At 45.4% G+C, this 24,673-nt stretch overlaps 1 protein-coding gene across 1 annotated transcript in view; it reads left to right on the forward strand.

Annotated features, from left to right (window-relative positions):
- The window catches only part of LOC113182482 (cilia- and flagella-associated protein 337-like), a 121,319-nt gene that overhangs the window by 36,687 nt on the left and 59,959 nt on the right, over positions 1-24,673 (forward strand). Inside the window, exon 4 of the mRNA XM_026388416.2 lies at positions 3,218-3,263. Within this exon, the coding sequence (XP_026244201.2) occupies positions 3,218-3,263 (46 nt within the window). The remainder of the gene's footprint in view (positions 1-3,217; positions 3,264-24,673) is intronic.

The raw sequence follows: 24,673 nt of genomic DNA on the forward strand, positions 1-24,673 counted from the left end.
AGAGTGGGAGATGGGGGGTGGCTGCCAGGAAGCACTAACAACTCATTAGTGGTTTGTGGTCATGAATTTGAAGTGAGACCACTCAGCACAGTTTGGTGGTTCATCTCCAGCCACATTTCTCACATGGCTGCAGGCAGGAGGTAGGTAAGAAGTCAAGTCAGGCTTAACTCAGGGTATGGTTTTTCCATGCAAGAGCCAAAAACAGAGAGCGTGAGCAAGGAGATTGAGGGGGGATATGAGGAAGTGGTAATAATTGTCCACGAAGCTCAAGCCACACAAGAAGGAAAATGGAGCCTGGAAGGATCCGGGGCTGTAAAAATGTGTTGAAGTGTCAACCCCAGCTGCGGAGTCGGTGAATTGGAATGGTTGGAGGTAGAACATGTGAAATTGAGATGTAGTGTGGGGTGGAGAGTGTACCAGTTAATACTAGCAAGGTCAAGGCCATGACCATGGCCGTGAGTGACAGAAGCAAGGAGGAAGACAAGAAGACAAGGTGACTCTGAAGTTCACTGGACAGTTATTTACAATCAATATTAAAATCGCCAAGAATTATGGAAAAGAAAGTGTTGGGGAGAATGGTAGTGGCACAAGGACCTTTTCAAAATCTTCTGTGAAAATATTAACTACAGAAACACACACACACACACACACACATATACACACATACACTTTTTTTTTTATTCAAATAGGCCTTGTGATAGCTTGTCAGCCTCAGATCTTGGGCTTCATGAAGGCCAGGCATGAGTCCTACATGGACCACACGTGATTCTGCTAGGATATGTTCTGTCAGATCTTTTCAAGTGAATATAACTTCACGGTGGAACCTCTGGGCTACCGGGAACCTGGCTCTTCACTATCTTTCTCACTTCCTTTCCGTCTAAAGACAAAATCAATTGACCGATTATACAGGACATCCAGAAATAAACTTAACAATAACCTTTCTAAAGATATAAAAGAAAATCCAAATATAGGAGAAGGATCTATGTTCCTAGATGAAAAAAATTCCATGTGGTGAAGATGTCCCCAAATCAAATGCCAAATTCAATGTCCAGTTGGAATCTTGATGAGACAGTTTTGGAGCTTAACAAGGCGACTCTAAAGTTCACCTGGAAGAGTAAATATGTGGGCTGGCGCTGCAGCTCAGTGATACAGCATTTGCCTAACATGTGTGAGGCCCTGGGTTCAATCCTCAGCACCCCATAAAAATAAATAAACAAAATAAAGGTATTGTGTCCATCTACAACTGAAAAATAAAAATTAAAAAAAGAGTAAATATGTGATGAGAGTCGAGAAAATGTTGTAAAGGAGTCATGAGGAAGGCCTTGAATTACAGATGTCGAGTCATCTATTAAGTTATAGTAAATGAGAGAAGTGACATACTGGGGCAGAAAGGAGCCCACAGATCCATGATAGAAGTCTGTACACCCAGAAAAGAGCACTGGATGAAACTGATATTTCAAATTAGTGTGGTAACAATCTAGCAAATAACTTGTTGGTTTTCATTTAGGGAAAAAGTTTAGTCTTTGCATCATACCATGTATAAAAATAAATTCTAGGAACAGCAAAACCGAAATGTTTTTAAAGGATATACTAGAAGAAAATATAAGAGACACCTTAATAAAAACAGAGGTGAAAGAGTCCTCTGCAAAAGCAAGACTCTGAAGCCCGGAGTGAGGAGCAGAATTGACTACAACACAGCCAGAAGAGTATCTCTGCACAGTAAAAGATAGAGGTCTGAGAACTTTTGGGATAGGCAAAATGTATTTATTTATGTTTTGGGCTATTAAGGACAACATTGTCTAAAAAAGGATTTGGATATTGACAATAATGAATATAGAACAAAATAAAAGATGACATACACTTGCATATTTATGACTGGAGATGAAGGTGAAATGTGTGTATGTGTGCATGTGTGTGTGTATAAATGAAGATAAAAATCAGTGAGCAAAATATCTCCCATAATACCCTAAATAAACCTTTTTCTTTGAGCTTCCTAGGTGCCAGAAAAAAAAAAAAAACAACAGATAAGCAACCTTTGTAGTAGGCTTCGTACTGTCTGTAAGGAAATTATAACTAAGGCATTTAGAAGACATAGGTGTGTCCAATACTGACATGAGAAAAGTCTTGAGTAGATTCCCTTGTCTTTGGAAATAAAATCAATATATAAATCTGATAGAAGCTGGAAAGTTATTCACCAAATTTAAGGTAGCCACACAACATCCAACGAGCCTTGTGGTGGTAAACTGATAATCTCCAGATTATCAGTGGGGCTTCCACCGTTAGCATCCACCCAACCCCTTCAGTTTTTTGATGGGAAATCCAGCCATAGGAAGCATTTCTGTGTTTGTTTGTTTTTTTTTTTTTAGATAGTACTGAGGTTTGAAGGTACACCGGTCAAAGTCACACCACTCAATGTCCTGGTCCCCCTCTCCCCCTCCCTCTTGGCCTCTTTTTTTTTTCTGCCTGTCACCTCTGCCCTCCTACCAGGCCCCCATGTTCAAATCTCTCACCATCAAGGAGCATTGCTGCCCCCAGCTCTGGTCCTGGCACAAGTGGCATCCAAACCCTTGGAACCCAACACCCCACCCACGGCTGTGGGGTTGCAGCCATTCCTCATAAAAATCGAGTGTCTCAGAGGAATGTCCTCACTGTCCCCTCATGCACTGGGTTCAGGGATCTGGTCTCCCCTGACTTCCCTCCATAATGCCCTGAACAGTTTTGAGAAACAAACAGCATCTTTCTCTTGGAGCTTCCTGGACGATGGAAGAAAAAGAGGGAAGCAACATCTATCGGGGGCTCTGGAGTGTCTACAGTTAAGGTATTTAAAGGATAGCGACATCTCTGCTACCCACACAAGAAAGGTCTCTAGTCGATGCGAGAGTGGGGAGGGTGGGGCCCCCTCCTTCCAGCGGCTAAGGTGGCACCGAGTCTGCTTCCCGGAGGGCTCATCGGCCCGGGCATCTCCTTACAGCTCGCTCTCAGCTCCCGCACTGGTTTTTAAATCAGTTTCTTATTTTAACCATGAATCTGCACCGTGGAAGTAGGCGATCAAAGGAAGAGAGTTGGAAATCACGAAGTAAACAAGTGTCTATTTCCAAGAATGTTCTACAGATCGAGCATGACCTGAAGGGCCTTTGCCAGATCCCCCCTCAATCCCGCCTGTGGTTTTGATGCCATATCTGAAGATGGTGTTTCGTGTCCATGTTCTTTGCTTCAGCTTCCTGGATTCTGACCAGTGCCTGATTCTCTACGGCGATGACCAGGTAGGTGTGGGGGTGGAACGGAGTCAGGAACCAGAAGACCATCTTCTGTCCTTTGCAGAAGAAGCAAGGGGGAGGGAAGAGGCTGGGAGCATCTGCGTCTCCAAGCTGAGCTGGAATGAAGAGGAAGAGAGACGCAGAAACGCAGGCGTCGTGAGAACACACACACTCAGGGGTCACACGTGAGTAAGGCTAGCGGGCGTACCTGGTGCTCTTGGCACTGTCCTCTCACCTTGCTGCACCCTAAGAGGTGGTTATTGTCACTGCCATTTGTGAGAATGGGGAAGGTGAGCCACAGAAGAGTTATTTAATTGGCCCAAGGATCTGTGATTCCTAGAGGTGGCAGAAATAGGATTTGAACCCAAGCAGGTTGACATGAGGAAACTAGACTTAATGATTATCAAGGGAACAAAAGAAACACTCCAGGTAAGTGAATGTATGCAGAAATGCACCTGGGAATGGAGGAGTCACCCTGAAAGCATGGATTAGAAATAAGGCTTACATGCAAATTACCCTAGGAAAGAACACAATCTGCGTAAACAACTGAAGCTGAATGATTGGCTATTCTAGAATTTTCTGGAGAACAGGTTTGGACAGGGTAATGACAGGAGGATATCTGATTCTTGCATCAAGGAGGGAGAAGAGGAAGTTATATAAGCAAGGAACAGAGGAATTGAACTTCACCTGGTCTTGCATCCTAACATCACAGAGATGTTGCTTTTTTCTCCGTTCTCCTTAAAGCCTTTTAATGCAGATGTTATTAATTATGAGGAGCCTCAGGAGAGAGCAAGTGCCAGGCATTTGCCTCTACAGAGACACACAGCCCAAGGACCCATGGGGTGGGAGCAGGAGAGGATCTACGCATGCCCAGCTCTAGGGGGCGCCATTCACACAGGCTACAATATGAATGGTGCCCTGGATGTGTGCCACGCAGCCCCCAGGCAGGAATTCCTCCAAAAGAATATAAGGCACAGGGACCGGATGGCAAAGGGAAGCCCTCTTGATCAGTAGTGTCCTGTGGTGGCCAGCCACTGTAAACAGGGCTCCCTGGCTGGGCCTCTCCCTGGCTGCTCTCCTGGTTCTTCTCCTCCTGCAAAAGCCAGAGAGGGAAGCCAAGGGCAGGTCCCAACGACACGACACTGCCTGTTCATTAGAATGCAGGTTCATTGGTAAAAATGCAAATGATTCATTTCACTTTATCCTTCCGACAGACCGTGCGGTAGTAATAACTGACTGCTCCCTACACCTGTCATCGCTGCCGCACTGCTCACTTTGTGTAAAGGGCCTGCCACCCTTCAGGTGTATATATAGTAACCGTCATTAGAGGCCGCAGGCTGGAGACCCGATCATCCACTGCCCCCTAGTGGACACCACGCGAATGAACCCGTACACGTAGCGTGTTCCTGCTCTGATTTAGTTTCTACGCAAATGAGGGTTGCATTTATCTCAGGAATAGTTTGCAGCTTCTGCTGCTTTCATCTCTTGCTAGTATCTGTGGTTCTTAATTAACATGCCTAAAATGGAATAAAATGTCAATCAGGGGTGACTCTTTGTAGAGCTATATTTGAATGTTAAAAAGTCATGACATTTTCAAACAGTATTTAAGACTTCATTTGATGCTCATTTTGAAAATCAAATTTCTTTAGGTTGGGAAAAGGCTTAAAGTGAGCATAGCATTGAAGATCAGGTTGCCATTTAGCATAGCTGCAGGTTGTGTGTGAGAGAAACAGGTTTATTTATGAGACAGAAGCTCTGGATTCTGCCTGCCTTGTCACCTAATCTGTCATCCAATCATCCTTTGGCAGCTTGCAAGGTTTTCATGATTTGCATACTTCTTGGTTGTCATGTGTCCCTGGAATCCGGGGCCCAATCATACTCAGAAGACGGAGAGCCACATTTGCAATGTGCTGACAAAGGCCAGAGGAACTTGCTCATCAATGGCTACTACAAAGGCTGCCATTGTAGTAGTCACTCAAAGATGAGTGACTGTCCTTGCAGCTTCTCTAGGTTTGCACTCAGCCCAGGATCAGGTACTTAAAAGATACTTCAAAAAATATTCACCAGTGTTACAGTTGGCATTACAGGAAAAGTATTTCTTAAGAAGGTTAAGGCATAACTTCTATACCTGTTTGGAGCTGTTTCCTCATTGCCAGGACTTGAATAGATTTGAAACTACCCCAGAGTTCAATTACTGTTGTTCTAACCATATGGCATGTCTATGGACTAGAACAAGTCCCTTTTCATAGACTGGACTCTTGCCCTCAAGATCTCTATCAATAAGTCTGGACCAGCGGTGTCCCAAAGCATTCCTCACATATATGGACCAGCACTTCATCTCCATTTGTAGAATGTTGCTAGTTTTGTACCACCCTTGGAAGAATTGAAAAAAATCTGTCTCAAGTAACGTTCCGTGCATCATGGTTCAGATAAGGAAACTAGGCTCAGAGCAGTCATGAAAAAAGTGATATCTGGTGAGATAGCCCAGGGAATAATGCTACAAGTCCCCAAGTCCCCTGATAATATAGCAGACTCTGCCCTGATGGTAGGAAAGTTCCAAGACAGAAAAATGTTGGTGAAAAAGCTTTGGTGTATCAACACAAAGCAGAACTCAAAATTTTCCATCCTGTGTAGATCAGAAACCACAATAAGTGAAGCGCTTTGAGGTTCTTTCTAAACCAACTGTAGTTTTCCCCAGGGTGTCACAGGAAGTGCTGCTGGTGATTCATGGGGTTAAACTTTTTCTCTTGAGTTAAAAATAAATGGAAGCTGCTGCTTAGTGTGGAGGGGGAAGGGCCCTCTAGCATAGGGTGAGTTCTAGCATAGGGTGAGTTCTAGCATAGGGTGAGTTCTAGCATAGGGTGGGACAGTACGCCTTACCTGATCAGACTCGAAGGGCTACTGAAGAACATGGCCAAATTCCTGCCCATGGAAACTTTTTATTATGATAATAAAAATAAAATAAGCATGGGATATAAATAACTCACCAGAGTGAAACCAGTGGATAGAGTTGCCTTTCCTATATATCCACATGATAGCCCAGGGCAGTTTTGGGGCTGACTATTTTGTTAGTTGGGTCAAATGGCCCTCAAGTGGCTCCATTTGACCTAACTCACTTCAGTTAGGCAATGTGTGTCATAGACCTTGAGGCTGCAGAACCAAACGGTTATCTCATCTACCCCGTGGCGTCTACAGCCAGTATCATTTCTAGCAAAGTCCTCAAACTGAATTAAGTTCCAGGAAAGGGGAGAAGGCAAGGCAGAGAGGAGGCATGGCTGAAAGCTAAGCATATTCTTTCATGGGTCTTGGAAATTTTAAAATGACATAGACAAAATCAAGCCAAAACACAGGTATGCAAAACAATGAAGAAGGGCCCATTAAGAACAGCAACATAGAAGATGCCAGTATTTTCTGCTGTCTGGCCTGCTTCATCCTAAGGTCTCCTGCCTGCCCCAGTGACCTGATTGGTGTGTAAAGTGACACAGGGGGCAGTCATGCACAGAGAGAGCCCCTCTTCCAAACTGGCCGTCATTCAGCCAGGAGGTAGCTTGCGCTATGCCACCACACCCGCCCCGGCTGATCTCTGGCCAAGCTGCCTCATTGGCCATACGGATCATGTTTTATGCAAGGGTTTCAAAGCTGCTGCTGCCGTTGCTGCCGTGGTGGCTCTAACCTGGCCTTTCGTGTCTCAGTCTAGACAGATGCATGATTGAATAAAGGATTCATCCAAGCCCCGTGTCACATTGGCCATCTGGAAAGTAGCCAACCACTCATTTAGCAAATTGCTCTGTTTAAATGCAGCTGCTGTGCCTCAGCGTTTACGCTACCAAGACAGATCGCACGATTCCTCTGCCTTCATTTATCTAAGCCTCTCCTCTCAATCTGCCTAGGAACTTAAAAAGCCTGTTAATGCATGACAAGGCACTTGACCCGCATGATTTCCAAGCCAAGGGGGAGCATCCGTCTTGTGCTGGGCCCGTCCTTTCCTCAAAAGCAAGGGCACGTTGCCTGTGCTCCCTGTCTTAATGAAGGCTGCCTTTATTAAGAATTCCATTAGCTCCACAGCACCCAGCCATCCAACACTGTAAATATTACCCTTTAGAAATGCACCCAGGGGCCTGGTGCAGGCGGCTGGCCCGGTACCAAGTGCCCGCCCTGGCAGTCGGGAGGCGACCTCAGACCTCAGATCTCTGCAGAGGGAAGGGTGTCCTTTGATGGGTTGGTGCCTCTCTCTTTAGAAAGATGGATTACAGTCGTTAGCAGATAATGTCAACAAAGCCCCTGAGATGATGTGAATAAGAGTTGGAAACAAAATGACTTCAGAATAGTAATGAGCTCTGAGGTGTTTTACCTGCAGGTTTTTTTGTTTTGTTTTGTTTTGTTTCCTGGAGTGGGCAATGGAAGAAAGGAGACCACTAAGGCTAAACAGGTTGCTATCTGGATGTCCCTGGTCACATTGGAATGGTGCTGATTGTCACCTGTTATTTACCAGGGCCAATAATCCTGGTGACCATTGCTTCTATAAATTGCTTAACTCATTTGGGGTCCCGGTATTATTAAGTCTGGCAGCTAGAAGTCAAAATCAGTGAGTTCATCAAATAAATATCATGTGCTCACCTCTTAGCTAGGCTCCTTGGAAAAGAATGGTACAATAAATCATCTCTGCAATCAAATGTTTTGGGGCAGGATAGAAAAACACAAAAACAAAGCAAGATAAAACCAATGGGAATATTTGTGGGTAGGACTGCATGCGAGCTTTAATCCCAGTGCAGTCTTGGGCAAGTTCACCTTCTGAACCTCAGTTTCCACATCTCAAAATCAGATACACATTTACCTTTTGGATTATTTTTAGGAGTGGTCACCTCAGTCCTTACATATGGTAACAGCTCAACAAATCCTACTAGTGATAGTTAAAAGATACACCATCTCAACTTTTAATATTAGAGGAATTCAGAGGACACAACATTTTGGACTAGAGCAACTGAAGCAACCTTTATGGACCAGTTTGATCCTGAAGGGAAGATAAAGCCTGGGTAGGGAAAGGGCATTGGATGAGTGGAATAATGTGAGCCAGACACAAAGATGGCAGGCAGGGAAGGAGGTGGGCAGCTGAGTGGACCAGAGGAAAGAGCTCCAAATTTGGAGCATAGGAATGAAATGGTTGAAGGAATGAGAGGACCCACTGCTGAAAGACCTTGAAAGTCAAGGAAATGCATCCTGACCTAATCTGTGTGATAACACGGTACCATTTTTATTTCTTTAGCAGGAAAGTGGCAGAGTGAGAGTTGGGAAGATTTACTTGGTGCCAGTGAATAGGGTAGTTTCCTGCAGAAATGCAGGGCTGGGAGATGGACTCCGAGGCCAGGCACTATTGCAGGCCTGATGGACAAGAGGTTCCTTCTAGGTGCCACAGGACGAATGGGATGGAATAAAGCTGGTCTCCCCTTCCACAGAGACAGATCTGATGCCTACATAGATATCAGACAGACAGAAGGCAAAGGGAAGAGCAACGAGTTTTGGGGGGCACCTTTTCCATGTCAGACACTAGGCTAAGATGCTATCTCAACCATTCTCATTTATCTAGTTGCAAGCATTGGACTCCAGGGAAAGAATGGGCCCTGGAAACCAGTGGACCCATTCAGTTTTCTAACTGGTGAACTAAGGCCACAAATATGATGGTGTAAGTGTTGAGAGGGAGGTGACTAAAGAGCCATCTATGTCCTCCATGTGCAAGGTCCTGACAGGTGAGGTGAGTCCCAGTTTGGAGTTCAGGAGGAAGATACAGGCATGCACATCACTGGCTTAGAGGAGGCAGCTCAGCAGTAAGAATCCAAGAACTCCGCAGGACTGGAGTGTTGGCAGAAAAGAGCAGAGGGCTGAGAGCCCAACTTTAGGGACCCAGGGTCAGAACTAAGAGCCAGCAGAAGCCAAGGGGGAGATATGTCCAGGAGGGAATATGTGACTATCAGCCAAACATCCAGGGAACTCGAGGAAGAGAAGAGACTGAGAAATTCCACATGATTGATTAGAAATGGAAGTGTGGTGAGAAAAAACCGCAGTGGAGAGACAGGGAGAGAGGAAAAGATGCATGGACTAAGAGGAGAGACCCGGAGGGAGGGAACAGTCCATGGTGATTCCTTGAAATAAAATGAGTTTCTAAACGGAACTGCGACGGCATGAAAAATTGACAGAAGCCAATGAAGCGGATGCAACTCCCATTAATAGACTCCGCACTGGAAAAATCTTACGGAAGACACACTCGACACAGAATTTTTAGTGTATGTCAAACTGGCGTTAAAAAAAGCCTAGCAGACGGAGATTCCATTTGTACCCGCACTGAGGTCATTTAGCAAGAAGATGACACTACCTACCATGGCGGCCACATGCTGTGGACTCAGCTGAGGTCACACTTGTTCCAGGGCTTACCTCCCCAAGCTCAAAAGACACAAAATTCTGTTTTGGTGAGCTTTCTTCACTGCTGTGACCAAAAGACCTGACGAGAACAATTTTAGTGGAGGAAAAGTTTATTTGGTGCTCCCAGGTTTAGAGGTCTCAGTCCATCAAGAGCCAGATCTGTTGTTCTGGGCTGGAGGTGAGACAGAACATCATGGCGAAAGAGGAAAGCAGCTCAGAAAGCTCACAGAGACTAACCTTGGCTCACCAGGGACAAAATAAACACTCCATAGGGAACTTCCCCGCAATCTGCCTCCTCCAGCCACACCCTAGCTGCCCATGTCACCACCTAGTTAATCCCTGTCGTTGGATTAGCACCCTGATGAGGATAAGGCTCTCCTGACCCAAGCATTTCACATCTCAGTGTTCTGGTATTGTCTCACACGTGAGTTTTGGGGGGACACCTTATACCTACACCATAACAACACAGGAAGTCTTAGTAAGTTCTGCACTGCTGCTAAAACCTCTGTCACCTGGGCCATGTCATTCAACTCCAGTCTCTTCATGTGTCATATGGAAATTTAAAAGTTGCTGGCCCCAGAAGACTATTTTGAGGCTTTAATGAAATAAAATATGCAAATCCTTTAGTTAGGGCAGGGTCAGGCCTATTTAGAGATATATCCTCTGGTCACACTAATACTGAAAAATAGCACCAAGTGCTACCAAGAAATTAACAGAATGTACTTGACGGGGCGGGGGTGAGGGGCGGCAGCAGGTTTCCTCCTGTGCATGCCCTGTTGTTATGCCGTGTTTCCCACCATATCAAATGCTACTCCCAGGGCCGATCACTGTGAAAAGTGTGCTGGAGTGGTCAAGGTCCTCCAGGTGTCCAGCCAAGTGCCACGGGGAACTCCCCTGTGATTGCGAGTCCTGGCACCTGGACAGTGTGGTCTGGCCAAGCGCATGTCCCACCCAAGGTTATAGCAGCTCCAATGTCTCTTGAATGTGAAAGCCCATCTGTTTAGGGAGGAACAGGGAAGCCTAAAAAAACCCTTTTAAATAGAGAAACTCTATTTGCTGCTTCTGCTGAGAGAGTACAAGCTTTTACTGTGTGAGAAACAAATGTGTGGCCTTTTTACTTATGGAGGAAATTTATTAATTTTTTTTTCTTTTTTAAACTGTATTGCAGGGATGTGTGAACATTCTGTTTCTGGCATCTGTAGGTGAACTATTAAGGTAAATATTAAAATTCAAATGCAATTTCAAAAGAAGGGGAAAGCACTTTTTTAAAAAAAGTGAAAACATAATCTCTTTATATAACTATTGCCATGGACAAATTATTCTCAAGATAGTTTGGGATTGGGATTTTCTTTTCCTTCTCATTTCTCAGATGGTAACTTAATATTCTCACCCCATTTAGCTCTGATATTCCTATTATGACTATAATACTGCTGCAGACCTCCAAAGTTGTTGTGTTTATTCATTTAGGAAATGTTTCTGGTGATATAATGGAGCATTCTATTTGATTGAGATAGAACAGTAAAAACAAAACTAATTGCAGAAAAAGCCAGGGTGGACATTTCAATTAAATATAAGATGTTCAGAGGATCAGGTATAATATGATCATCCTGTATAAGTCAGGGTAGGCAAACCGCATAACAAACATCCCCCCATCCCAGTTCAGTGTCTTCTCAAAATAGAAATTTGTTTCCTGCTTAAGTAGCAGTTCTTTGCAGGCATTTGATGGGTGGCCTCCATATGGTGATTTGGGATCTAGGCTCTCCTAGGGCTTTGGGTCCTCTGTATCCAGACGGCAAACTGAGGGAGAGGCATGCGGGAGGAATTTATGGGTAATGGCTGCAGAGGCTCTATGTCACTTTTGCCAATATTCCAGAACTCAGTCTTGGGAACACCCTGATTGCCACTTTGCATCAGGAACATTCCTGAATTGAATTCCTCTCCTTTACTGTGGTCAGATCCAATGCTGTCTCTTCCGGCAAGCTCTCTGATCACAGCATGTAGCGGCAAGCTCTCTGATCACAGCATGTAGCCATGTGTCTCTAAAACTCATGGTTTGCACCCCCACCAAGGGCCATGCCCATTCACCACCTCACTGCCAGATTTTGTCGACGTGCCTCTTATTTCCAACAGAATGTGCATTAGTGAGAGGAGAGCATCCAGTCTCTAGTGGGCACTCAGTACACAGTTGCTGGGAGAAAGTGGGAGAATGTGCCACACCCACCTCTGATCCCTGCTGAAAGCTCCCTGTGACTTGGCTTCAGCCAGGTATTTACCCCTTTCTCAGTGTCCTCGTTCCCAATCCTAGGATAATCATGCCTGCACCACCTGTGTCCCCAGAGGGCTTGAGATTGGCACAGGTAATTCAGGTGAATCCAGAAGGTGGAGCAGGTGAGATTAGTCACCTGGCTCACCCACACAGAGCATTCTGGTGGCCTCAGATGGAAAACCCAGGCCCTGCCAGGAGGTGAACAAAATCCTGCCTTGTGTTGGCAGGACAGAGAGGTGGAGGAGGGGTCCCCATGCTGTTTCTCAAAAAATGATAAGTTTTCCTGCAACGAATAGGAGAGGGCAAGTCGGGAATGAACATTCCTGGCTTTATCTTTGAAGTTCTAAAGAAGTCCTTTCTTAAACCCAAAAGAAAGACTGGCTAAAATTATTCTGTGTTTGCAATGTAAGCTCTACTTGAAAGAATATTTAGCTGCTCTGAAGATTAGTTGTTCCTCAGTATTCTCTGGGGATTGGTTCTAGACCCCTGAGGATACCAAAAATCAAGAGTGCTCAAGTCCCTTACATAAAATGGCACAGTATTTATACAAAATCTATATCACATCCTCCTGCAGATTTTAATCGACCTCTAGATGCAATGCAAATGCTATGCAAATAATTGTTGTGCTGTATTGTTTAGGGAATAATGACCAAAAATGTTTGTGCATGTTCAGTACAGATGCAATTGTTTCCAAATATCTTTTTTGTCTGCATTTGCTTGAATCAGAGGATGCAGACCTGCAGGTACAGAGAGCTGACTGCAGCTGTCAGGCTCAGGACCTTAATAAACCCATCCACTTGCCTCCTGGTGAATTTTGCTCTTGCTTGGGACTCTCATTGGCTCCTGGAATGTGGTTCAAGTTGAGTGGGAGCGAGCACAGACGCTCTGGGTGGCTTGCTCAGTGGAGGAGCCCCGGGGATCCCCACGCTGAGAGGTGGCTCGGTGTCATGACCTCCTTTGGCTCCAGCTTCCCCGATTCTGAACCCAAGAGCAAACACAAGCTGTGTCTTTAAAGTGCTAAGAGAAGCTCACTGCTAATCTGAGCACCAGCACCACACACTAAAAACAGATTCTGATGCCTCCAAAATGGTCTCTTGGTGAGAGCTCGGATTCCTCCGGATGAAAGTGTCTTTGGAGCTTTTCAGCTGTTGGATAAAGTTGAAAGCACCCTCTCTGTGGACCCCTCATTTCCATTTAAGAGGAAGGCAGGAAATTCCCCCTGGAGACAGTGGGTAGGAGTCCAAGTGCTTCTTGCTCTCTGGTGTCACTTCTGGAAGCTGGCAGGCAGGAAGGGCCCTCAACACACTTCCTGCTCCGTCTCCCCCAGATTAGTTCTGAGATGACAAGTGTGTGCTTTTACGGGCTGACACAGTCACAGAGGTGTTCGCAGGTGCCCTGAGAACAGGTGTGATTGCCGTAAGGCACATGTCTGCACACACAGTGTCAGCAACAACTGATGTCCCCTACCAGGGAGCTGCCGCCTACATCCAGCCATCAGCCAAGGGCTGCTCATTTCTGTAGGGACTTTTGCAAATAGTTCTTGGTGAACAGGAGCCCCGAGGAGAGGGCTGCTGTGGCCTAGGAAGGCTCAGGACCCTGTGAAGTACCAAGATAGAATTTGCTAGTGAAATATGCAGAGGTCTTTTATGAACCACAAGCTCACAGACACAGATATCCACAGAGAGAGTGCTCCCCACATGGCACCCAGCACCATCCGTGACAACAGCAGATACCTGACATCACCCTCACAAACCCCCCTTACACACTACACACCACACAGAAACCCACTCAGAGACTTTAATGATACCCTGAGCTGTCCCCCAAAAAATCTCAAGTACAACCCTGGTACCCTGGCAGATACCTCCAACACATCCTCCTCGGATCTACTCGTGTTACAAGCCCAAATGCATTTCCTAACTCTAACCCACGGATACCTCTGCTGACACACAAATCACATGCCGTGATCACACTCCAAGCATCCCTCCTGGTGCCTGACATACACACATGTGCACACGTTCCCTGGGTGCACACAGAGTTACCCACACAAATCCTCTATGCACATACACACACGATCACCAACACTAACCCTTTAGACACACAAGGTCACCCACATACATGCATATGTACACACACACACACGTACACAGAATCCGGGAGCTACCACAGAACGTAGATTCTCTGTGCATACACACACATGGTCACCAACACACATCGCCTATGCAGACATACAGTAACCCCCCTGTGCACACACATCCATCCACTCACATGAACTTCCTGGCCGCACACACTCAGTCACCCACAATGGTTTCATGTGCACGCACAGTCACTCACTGGGATCCCTGTGCACACAGAGGCACAGACACAACTCAGACACACTAGCTGCCCCCGCCCTGCCCTGGCAATGTCCCACCCCCCCCCCACCCATGCAGACGTGCGCCACTCAGAAACCATGCCCCTGCACAGAGCCCCCACAGGGACCCCATAGAAACGCCCTCAGTCAGCTGGGTACAGACACTTACTGGCCTGACAAACTCGGATGAAGACGCAGACACACAGACATCCCCCTCCCTTCTACCATTTGTCATTTCAAGCAATCTTCTAGCTACAATCTGGAAAATCAATAAGAGCCATTTATTGTGAACAACCAGGACTGCAGTACAGTGCTCCAGTCCCACAATGATGGAACAAAAGAGTGCTCAAGTGAGATCAGATGGCGCGTCCTCCTGTCACTCTGGCTGGCCCTTGAGGAAGCAGGCAGCACAGACCTCTCCTTGCCATGATTTCAAAGAAAAAGCAGCGCAGCTCCCAGGCTGAAGCGTGGCTTCTGCAGAAGGCTGGGTCCATGGTGTTGCCAGCAAGTAGTCTGTTCTGACCCCTGCGAGGTAGGCGGGTCCTGGGCCAGCTCTCAGGGACAGCTGTCCCTCTGCTGATGAGCAGAGCTGGGGCCTCTCTGCCCAGCTCTGCAGCTGGCTGTCCTCACCATCCAATTTTTTTTTTTTTTTTTTTTTTTTAGAAAGGGAAAATAATGCCTCCCAAAAATCCTCAGGATTTTCTTAGAAAATAGGTTCTTCCAAAGAGGGCATAGGATGGTGGGTGTTCGAAGGAGGAGGGGACAGACGTGGGAGATCAAAAAGGGATGGATAAAGGGATTAGAAAGCAAGAAATAGCCCTGACCAGCTGGCGGCCATCTGGGAACCGTGAAGGAAGGGAAGAACAGAGTCGTGGGGCTTCTAGCAAGTGGGCACAGTTTCCCCCGAGAGGCTGCTGCCGCTTTGCACGACAGGGAGGAAGTCAGAGTCTTGCCAGCTATTAAAGAAATAGATATGTCTATAAAAAACCCCAAACCCAGCGGCTTCCCCAGGGTGGACTGCAGTGCGATTGCTCCCATCTGCAGTGAACTAGCCGAGGACACCCTGGTTGCAGGGTTCCATGGTGTTCTTACTCACTATGTGTCCTACAAACAGACCGTGGGCAAAGAGAGATATATATATTTAGCTTGCACAGAGGTTTTCAGAAAGCTTCAGATAAGACCATAAGGAAGGTCAATGGCCACTGGATAAGCAGCAAACGACTGGAATAGGTCATCTCTGTTTTAGTGAGTATTCAGTCTCTTATGCTGAGGAGTGGCCACCACAGGGGGAGATAAAATAGTCACAAAGTCAAACCACGCTGTAATATTTAAGGACATTGTGTCCCCATCCAGTGTCCCACAGAGAAATGAAGCAGATCTTGTCATGTGTTTGCCATCCACCAAAAGGAGCCTCTCTTCTCTCTTCTCGACTCTGAATGTCACCACTGTCCCCCCCATGGCCTGTGCCGGTTGAACCAGTGTACCTGGCTGGACCTAAAGTTCATCTCCCAGGTCGAGACAGTGGCCCTCAAGTCCTGACTATTCTGTCTCCCCAACAACTCTACCCTGAGCCTTCCTGTCCTTCCCTGTGGCCACGGTCCTCTCACAGGCTGGTGTCATCGTCATAGCCACAGAACTCTAACCAGCCCCCTCAATCCCAGTTTTGAACGTGACTTTTCTTCTTTTCATGATGTTTTTATGAGAAAACAAAATCTATCTTATGTCCCTTCACTCCCCAAACACGTCAGAGCACCTACTACGTGTGGGTGTTTGTTCCAAGGGCTTGGGATACCTCAGTGGGCCACAGAGATCTCTGCCCTCGAGGAGTGAGAGTCCAGTTGAAAGAAAAAGACAGCAAACAGAATAAGTTGTATGATATTCTCAAAGCTGGGGAATGCTCTGGAAGAACAAGGTAAGGGGATGAAGAATGGGCAGTGTGGACAGAGCTTCAATAGGTGGTCACCGTGGGCCATTGAGAGGTTGGTGTGTGATCAAAGGAAGTGGAAAGACAGTGGACAGACAGGGGTGGCTAGGGCAGAACAGGGCACAGGGTAGAGGACATGAGATCGGAGCACCCGGGGAGGGCAGATGACATGGGGCTTTGTGTTGGCATTTCAGGGTTTATGGCTGTGGGTGACTTGCTCTGGCTTCAGTGTTGAAGGATCCCTCTGGTGATGATGGTGACACCGACCAAGGGGTTGTAGAGGAGGGGTGAGAGATAGTGATGACTTCTCCTGCTCAAAATCCTTCAGTGACTCCCCCTGAGCTCACAGAGAAAATCTCAACTCTTTTGCGTGACCCACAAAACGTTTCAGGATTGGGGTGCTGCTTCATTTTCTTGGTTTGTTTCTTGATGATACCGTCATATTCCAATGATTTGGAGCAGGTGGGCTTCCAACAAATATCTTCATCTCTCATGTCCCAACGCATCTATCTGCCTTGGTGGCTTTCTCTGCCTGGCTGAGGTCCTCTCTGACCCTCGGCTGAGCATCTTCCTCATGGGGAGGCTGTCTTCTCCTTTTATACCATGTGTCCTTCATGCGGTCTGTATACACCGCCAGATTTGGAATTACAGCCCTGAACCTCAATGTTCTGTCCACAATCTGTCTCTCTCACTAGTCTTTGGTCTCCATGGCAAAGGAACAATGATTTTTATTTATGAATCCCTAGTATACTGTGGATAGTTGGATGGATGGAGGATGAATGGATGGAGGGAGAGAGGGGAGACAGATGGAGGATGGATGGGTGGTTGGGTAGTGGGTGGATGGATGCTGACCTGGAATTCAAGGGGTTTTATCTTTAGGTATTCATTATGAAGTGTTCAAACCCTATTAGGAAGACATTAACTTCTCTGTTACTGAGGAGATGATGAAGGAGCACGTTCAGGAAACTTGTAAGCAAATGTGCACATCCATGGCATTTGATGACTGTGTTGCCAGAAAGCTGGGGAAAAAGGGTAATTTTGATAAATGGCATCTTATTTGCTCATTGACCAAATGTAATTTCAGACATGATTTACGTTTTTGACATGTGATTCAATTAGCAGTCGTTCATGTTAGAATGTTAAGTCCTTTAGACGTCTTTCCCTACCAATCTCTGTCACACACATCATTCAGCTGAAAGTGATTGACTTATGTTTGGTGAAGTGCTTGGGGAAAATCCTTTCAGAAAACGGAACCTTTTTGCATTGCATAAGTATCTCTGGTTTCTTTCTTTATTTTTTTTTCTTTTCCTAGTGTTGTCCTTGTCTAGTTTGAAAAGGCTTTCTTTTCTTATCTTGAGAAACACTTAAACATGTTGACTGCATGTATTATTCAAGAAGCAGATTTCTTACCATTTCCTATTGTCTTAGGAAGGCACTAGGAGCAGCTCCGGCAATAAGGAGACTGACTTCTTGTCACTGTAACTTTTTTTTTCTTTTCTGTGGTACTAGGGATTGTACGCAGTGTGTTATATCACTGAGATACATTCCCAGCCCTTTGTAATTTTTATTTTGAGGCAAAGTCTTGCTAAATCGTTGAGACTGGCCTTGAATTTATGACCCTCCTATCTCAGCCTCCTGAGTAGCTAGGATTACAGTATGTGTCACCACATCCAGCCCATTATTACTTGCAACTTTTTTGGGGGTGGGGTACTGGGGATTGAAATCAGAGGCACTCAACTCCTGAGCCACATCCTCAATTTTATTTTGTATTTTAATTACAGACAGGGTCTCACTGAGTTGCTTAGCACCTCACTGTGGCTGAGGCTGGCTTTGAACTCATGATTCTCCTGTCTCAACCTCCTGAGCCACTGAGATTATAGGTGTGAGCCACTGTGCCTGGCTGTTACTTGCAGCTTTTTAATGACAACCAAGAGAGGCAAATTCTTCCCCAAAGTGTCACCTCTTCTAAAAGATTTTTCTCCACAAAAGCACTCAGCAGGAGGAGAAATCAATCATAAAACAAACAAAAGAGTACATTTTTTTTCCGAGATACCTGGAACTGAACATCACTCCAAGCCTAGAATAAGCACCGTTTAATCAGAGGTTTAAATGACAGATTCAAAGAATTCTGAATGGAAGGCCCCACAGGTAGCTTATCTAACTTGTACTAACTTGTAATTCAATAGAATTTGGATTCTTTCTGCTGCTTCTCTGAGAAATGGACATCTCAAACAGATGAGAGAGTTCCCAGAAGACAGAGTTTCTGCCTCACAAGGCAGTTTGTTCACAGGACTAAGATTCACAGTGGATCAGGACTTCCCCCCCAGCAATCCTGGAGGCTCAAAGACAACAGAACCAGGCCTGAAAAAAACCCGAAGAAAATTGATCTGCATTGCTGAATTCTGTACCCAGATAAAATGGGCTTTTTATTTTTTTTATTTTTTTTTAATCATGGAGAACAATAAAGGCATTTTCAAAGAACCAAGATTTTAAAAATTTACTTCTCAAAATGATGAAGGGCTTTTTCTATAGAAAATGAGAAAACCAGAGGAAGAACCAGGGTACAGAGAGCAGAAGATACAGCAGAGAAGAGGAGCAGATGGCATCCCCAGGGCAGCAGTGAAAGGCCACCCCGGATGACAACTGTGTACCAGGCAGGAGACGGCCGGGCCTCCAGAAGATGAAATCGATGGTACAAACACTCCAGTGTGGCTGCATGTCTCAAGAGGAGATGTGGACAGCTGGCGAGGAACGCTAAGCACACAGAAGGCCAGTGAAAACAGGGAGTCAAAAAATAAGAACCTACACTGAAAAGCTAAGAATCAGCGAGGCAAGCATGCCACCTGAGACCCGACAGATACCCAGATCCTCATCCACAGGCGGGGATGGTGGGGGCCTGGGGGCCTGGAAATGGGAAGAAGAGTCAAGTTTCTTAAAAACATCGAGCTGTTCGATTCTTTAACCAAGGACACATAGCTTCAACAAAAACCAAAATAATAACTCAAAACATAAAAGGAAAAGGAGGGCAAACAAAACAAAAATTCTCGGAAAGTTCCAGTCTTCAGGCACCTGAACATGACAAGTAGGTCTCCCTGCTCTCAGGGGACATGGCTGGTTTTTCCAAGATATCTGGTCATCCTGACATTCTCAAAGTGACCAGAGTGCTCAGGACCAGACACCACTGACACCCCACGGACCACCGAGGCCTGTCCTCTGACACATTGCCATCATTCAAACCACGCACCCCTCATCCTTCACTTACACAGGATGTTTGGAACCTAAATCCATGGCTTTTGTTCTTGCTAAATTTCATTCTATTGATTTTTTTTTGCACCCTCATTTTATTAACATAATTTTTAATTTTTGTTAACATAATATCAAATGCTGATACTGGCATCCAGTCGACTATCCATCTCTCTGAGCATTGCGTCATCAGTAAATTATTAGGGCTTAGATAGATTCATCCAAATTTTAGAGAAGAATGTTGAACAGAGCCAGCTGAGAACAGAGTCTTGGTTCCTGTCACTCAAAATCTCCCCCAGGGTGGGATTCACCCCATAATATTCAATTGCAGTGTTCTCAAAAGATATAACCCACGTACCTCTTCAGGCAGGGGAACAGAAAAGCAGAGATACGGGGATTAGCGGTTCCAGGAACCCTGGAGAGTCACAGCAGGACAATTCACAGTATCCTTTCATTGTATCTGGAGGAAAAATCTTAGAGTTTTGTCTTAAAAGGGCCAGGCTGCTTCTCCCCTAACACACACACACACACACACACACACACACACACACACACACACACTGCTCTCTGCATCTGCCAGGACCAGGAGTCCCAAGTAGAAGACACCTTTTGTTGCTAGGGAGCTGAGGTTTCTGGACACCCCTGCTTTTCTGGAGTGTGGGATTGGGCTCTCAAGACTACAGGAAGAGCCCTGCACCACTTCTTGGGATCCTCGGCAGGAACAGGGACTTGGGGTCCCAGTTGCATAAATGACCTCTTCCAGTCTATGTGCCCAAGGATCCATGTTGGTGCTCAGGTAAGGGTTAGAGTAACTTTTGATCAGCTGAAGGATGAAGTTTAAAGGATGAAGATTGGCTGATGTCACAAACGTGCTCAAAGTCACCAAGGCTGCATCATGGAGAAGGACTGTTCAGATGTCACTGAACCGATTTCAAGTAGATGAAACTATGGAGAGAAGAAAGACCTATGGATTTCTCCTATAGCTGCTCTCCCATAGAAACAGCTTTTGTCCTAAGTCCCAAGAAGTCCATCTGCTTCATGTTTCCAGGAAACTAAAAACATATTAAGAAGGGACTAGGGGTGTGGTTTGTGGGTAGAGTGTCTGCTTAGCATGTGTAAGGTTTGAGTTTTACCCCCAGCACCACCAGGGCCACAGCAAAACAGATTGTGAGTTTGTCTAACACTAGGAAAATATCAAGGGACAACAAGGAAACTGTATCAGAGTGAACAAAAAATATAATCCAGTTTTTAGAGACTTTGTTCCCTTCTGTTAATTTGGACACAAATTGAATCTTTTCAAGTAGTAACTTCAGAGTTTAACGGCTTCTCTAGTTTTATCTCCTGAAACGTCAATGCGCGTTTCACATCAGTTACCTTTGATTGCTGATCACCATTACCATCTCCTTAATCCCACCAAGTCTGTACATTTCTCTGGTGTTTCTCTTCTGTCCCGTTCAGAAATCTCATCTCAGAAATTACATGTAACCGGAGAAAGGCAACATAATTGGTAAATGATATTATGATGGTATTACATTAATGGAAGAGTGTCAGAAAGTTTTTATTTGAGGGAAAATTAAGCAAAAGAAGACTAATTGACAAAGTGAGGTGAAAGATTCTCAAAGCACCACAGAGGAAGGAGCAAGCTGAGATATTTGCTCTCCTCTTGGGGAAGAAACACTTCATAAAGTAATAACACCAGCTTTTTAAACTGTTTCTTGAGCATTGCTCTTCAAAAAAAAAAAAAAAAGATTTTCCATTTTAACCAGTGAGATCAGATGCTGCATTGGAATATTGTTATGAAAGCCAAGTAAATTTATAGACACAGGCACACACACACAAAAATAAAATACTTTAAAGGACAGTTTCACATGTGTTAGTCAACTTACTGTTACTGTGACAAAATACTTGAGATAACTGACTTGAAAGGAAGGTTTGCTGTGGTTGTGGTTTTAGAGGTTTCAGTGCATGGTTGCTTGGTACCAATGCTCTGGGCCTGTGGCGACAGAATACAGCATGGTGGGAGCTCCTTGCAAAAGAAGACAATATCTTCCCTTCCTCATGGAGGCTAGGAAACAAAAGAGAGGGGGAAAAAAAAGAGAAATGGGCTGGGATCTCAATATTCCCAGTAGTGCCCCCAGGCTGGTGACCAGGCCTTTAGCATGTGGGCCCTTAGGGCAAAATCAAGATGGCCAAATAATCAGTATTTATTTCTCAGGCATCATTGTGTGAAACTGGGAATAAGACAAGGAATAGATTCTATGAACTCTGAAGTTTGGAGATTAAAATCTATTTAATCTACTAACTTTCTGGACTCTCGGGCTGAGCGGGTGAAGGACGCAGGAACTTGTGTGGGAAGTTGGAGAAAACTCAGCAATAAAGAGCTTCACCAGGGGCCGGGGCTGGGGCTCAGTGGTGGAGCACTTGCCCAGCATGCAGGAGGCACTGGGTTGGATCCCCAGCACCGCATTAAAAAATAAATAAAGTAGAAATATTGTGTCTATCTATACTAAAAAGAAACATTAAAAACAAAACAAAGCAAGATCTTCACCAGGCAAAGGAGGGTGTGGTGTCAATGCCTGTCCAAGGTGTGGGGAACCTGGTGGGGGAGGGCCACCTGAAAACCAGGGAGTCCTCACATTGACCTCCCCCTCTCCTCCAAGACGTCCGGAAGTCCAGCTACGGTCATGATCAAACCAAAACTTTGTGCAAGTTTTTGTGCCCAGTGATGGTTGATTTAGGTGTCAAGACTATTTTTTTTAATTAGTCTGATAGAATGACTTATTTATAGAGGATTCTCAAGAAATCACTTGGAGCAGGTTGAAAACATACAAGCCTAATACTTTTCTAGTGCTGGGGATCAAACCCAGGGCACCCCAGGTAAGCACCCTACCACTGAGCCTTATGCCCAGCCAAAACTAATATTTGATAAGTAGTGAAAAATAATAAATATTTTAAACAAAAAGTACACTTCTGGGCTAGTAATTAAAAATACACAGGAAGAAAGCTTTATTATGTCATACCAAATGCAGTGAGACAACAATGATCACCTGAGCATCAATAATCCAAACTTCCAAAGTCTGAAAAGCTCCAAATCCAAAACATTTTGAATGCCAATGAGATGCCACAGTGGAAAATTCCACAGCTGACCTCATATGATGGTTGGTGTCAAAACACAGGTGCACTAACAATAATGCAGAAAGTTACATTCAGGCTACGTGTGGAAGGTGTTGATGAAACAAGTGAATTTCATGTTTAGACTTGGGTCCTATCTACAAAATAGCTCATTATGCATATGCAAATATTCCAAAATCTGAAATATGAAACATTTCCACTCTATGCTTTTCTGATAAGGGCTACTGAATCTTCATGAGGGAAAGATCTGATGTTGGGGCTGCTTTGGGGAATCCAGTGCACTTGCATGGTTGCTGGAAGTATAAATGGAAGCATCTTGCCTACAGGCTTCCGTGCGGCATGGGTCACCATTCCAGATTACACCTACTCTAATATTTAATTGAAGTCACAATGGTGTGATTTGTGGAAGCACGAGAGCATCAATGATCACTGTTGTGGACAGTTGGTCTCTCCATTGAGTATGGCTCGTGCCACAATCCAGGATGCCTGGGTTTGAACCCCAACTCCCCTATTTGATAACTTTGGCAAGTTATTTATCTTTCTGTGCCTCCATTCCCTCATCCTTAAAAAGAGAATAACTATAGTGCCCATCCACAGGGTCACGTGGAGGAGTAAATGGGTTCCTAGGTACAGAGCACTTGGAACAGTACTTCACACATAGTGAGAACTTAATCAATGTTTGCTGTCACCAAAACAGAAAAAAAAAATGACTAAGAGAATACCATGGTTTATATCTTTCTTTGACAAAGTATCAGGTGCAGTGGTTCATGTCTGTAGTCCCAGCTATGAGGGAGGCTGAAGCACAAGTGCTGGAGCCCAAGAGTTCCAGGACAGCCTGGGTGACATAATGAGATCCCACCCCAAAACAATAAAAAAATGTCAATGGCTGAGGCTTTAGCTCAGTAGCAAAGCACTCACTGAACCCTGGTTTCCATCCCTAGCATCACACACACAAAAGTATACATTCGGGTGGTTCCCGGCATTGGTTTAATTGTTAATGGTGTTGAGAAGAACCTCCAATCTCCCTCCTGTCACTTCACCATCCTTAACATGTGGGCTTTTTGTCCTTCAATCCATGGCCTCATGGTATCAAAAAGGTATCTCAACTGTGTTGGAAATCAAGAAGAAGAGGGCCATCCAGAGGAGAGGAAAAACAAAGACAGAAAGGGGCAGGGGAAAGAGGGAGAGAAGGAGGGGGGGGAGGGAGGGAGGGAGGCTGTTTCATACTACTTTTACATTTTCCTAGGGAGCAAAAAATTTTCTCCAGGCTCCTCTGCTGATCTCACTTTATTTCATTGGCCAGAACTGTTACACATCTAGTCCATTTTCATTGCAATACCAAAATACCTGAAGCTGGATAATATGTAAATAAAGGAGGTCTATTTTAACTCATAGATTGGGGGCTGTAAGTCCACACAGCATAGCACCAGCCCTGGCAAGGCCCCTACTCAGCTGCCGCACCTTGTGGAGGGTGGTGTCATGGCAGGCAGGCTTGTGAGAAGAGGGATCATGTGGCGAGACGGACACCCGAGAGAAGGGGAAGGGGTCAGACTTGTTCTTTTAAAACATGGTGAGAACTAACCAAAGTCCTGGAAGAACTGCTTTCATTTCTCCTGAGGAGGACAACTCCAGGGACTCCCACCCAACCACCTCTTAGAGGCTCCACTAACCTTGCTATGGCCATACTGGGGACCAAGCTCCCAACGCTGCACCCTCTGGGACAAACCACATGCAGACCCTAGGCACTGGGCTTTGCTGGAGGGAAGAGGGGAGAATGACCTTGGGGACACAACCACTGTGTCTCCATGTGCCATCTCCCCAGTGGTGCCAACTGCTCTGTTACTGTCTCAGCCGTGGAAAGGACAGCCGAGCCCAGAGCACTGTGTGAATGACCCCATTATGCAAGAGCCTTTATAACACAGAAGGTCACGGATGCCCCCATCTGACTTCAAGGATGATGGCTAGGAGCAAGGTCCCCTTCTTTGTGGGGCTGAATTAAAAAACCCAATATCTTCTTTTAAAGACTATTGTAGTTCCAACTGGAACACACAGGGTAGTCCTAGGAGTCTCACCCAGGCCGTAATTTT

Source organism: Urocitellus parryii, chromosome 2 (genome assembly GCF_045843805.1).
Source record: "Urocitellus parryii isolate mUroPar1 chromosome 2, mUroPar1.hap1, whole genome shotgun sequence".
NCBI classification, from domain to species: domain Eukaryota; kingdom Metazoa; phylum Chordata; class Mammalia; order Rodentia; family Sciuridae; genus Urocitellus; species Urocitellus parryii.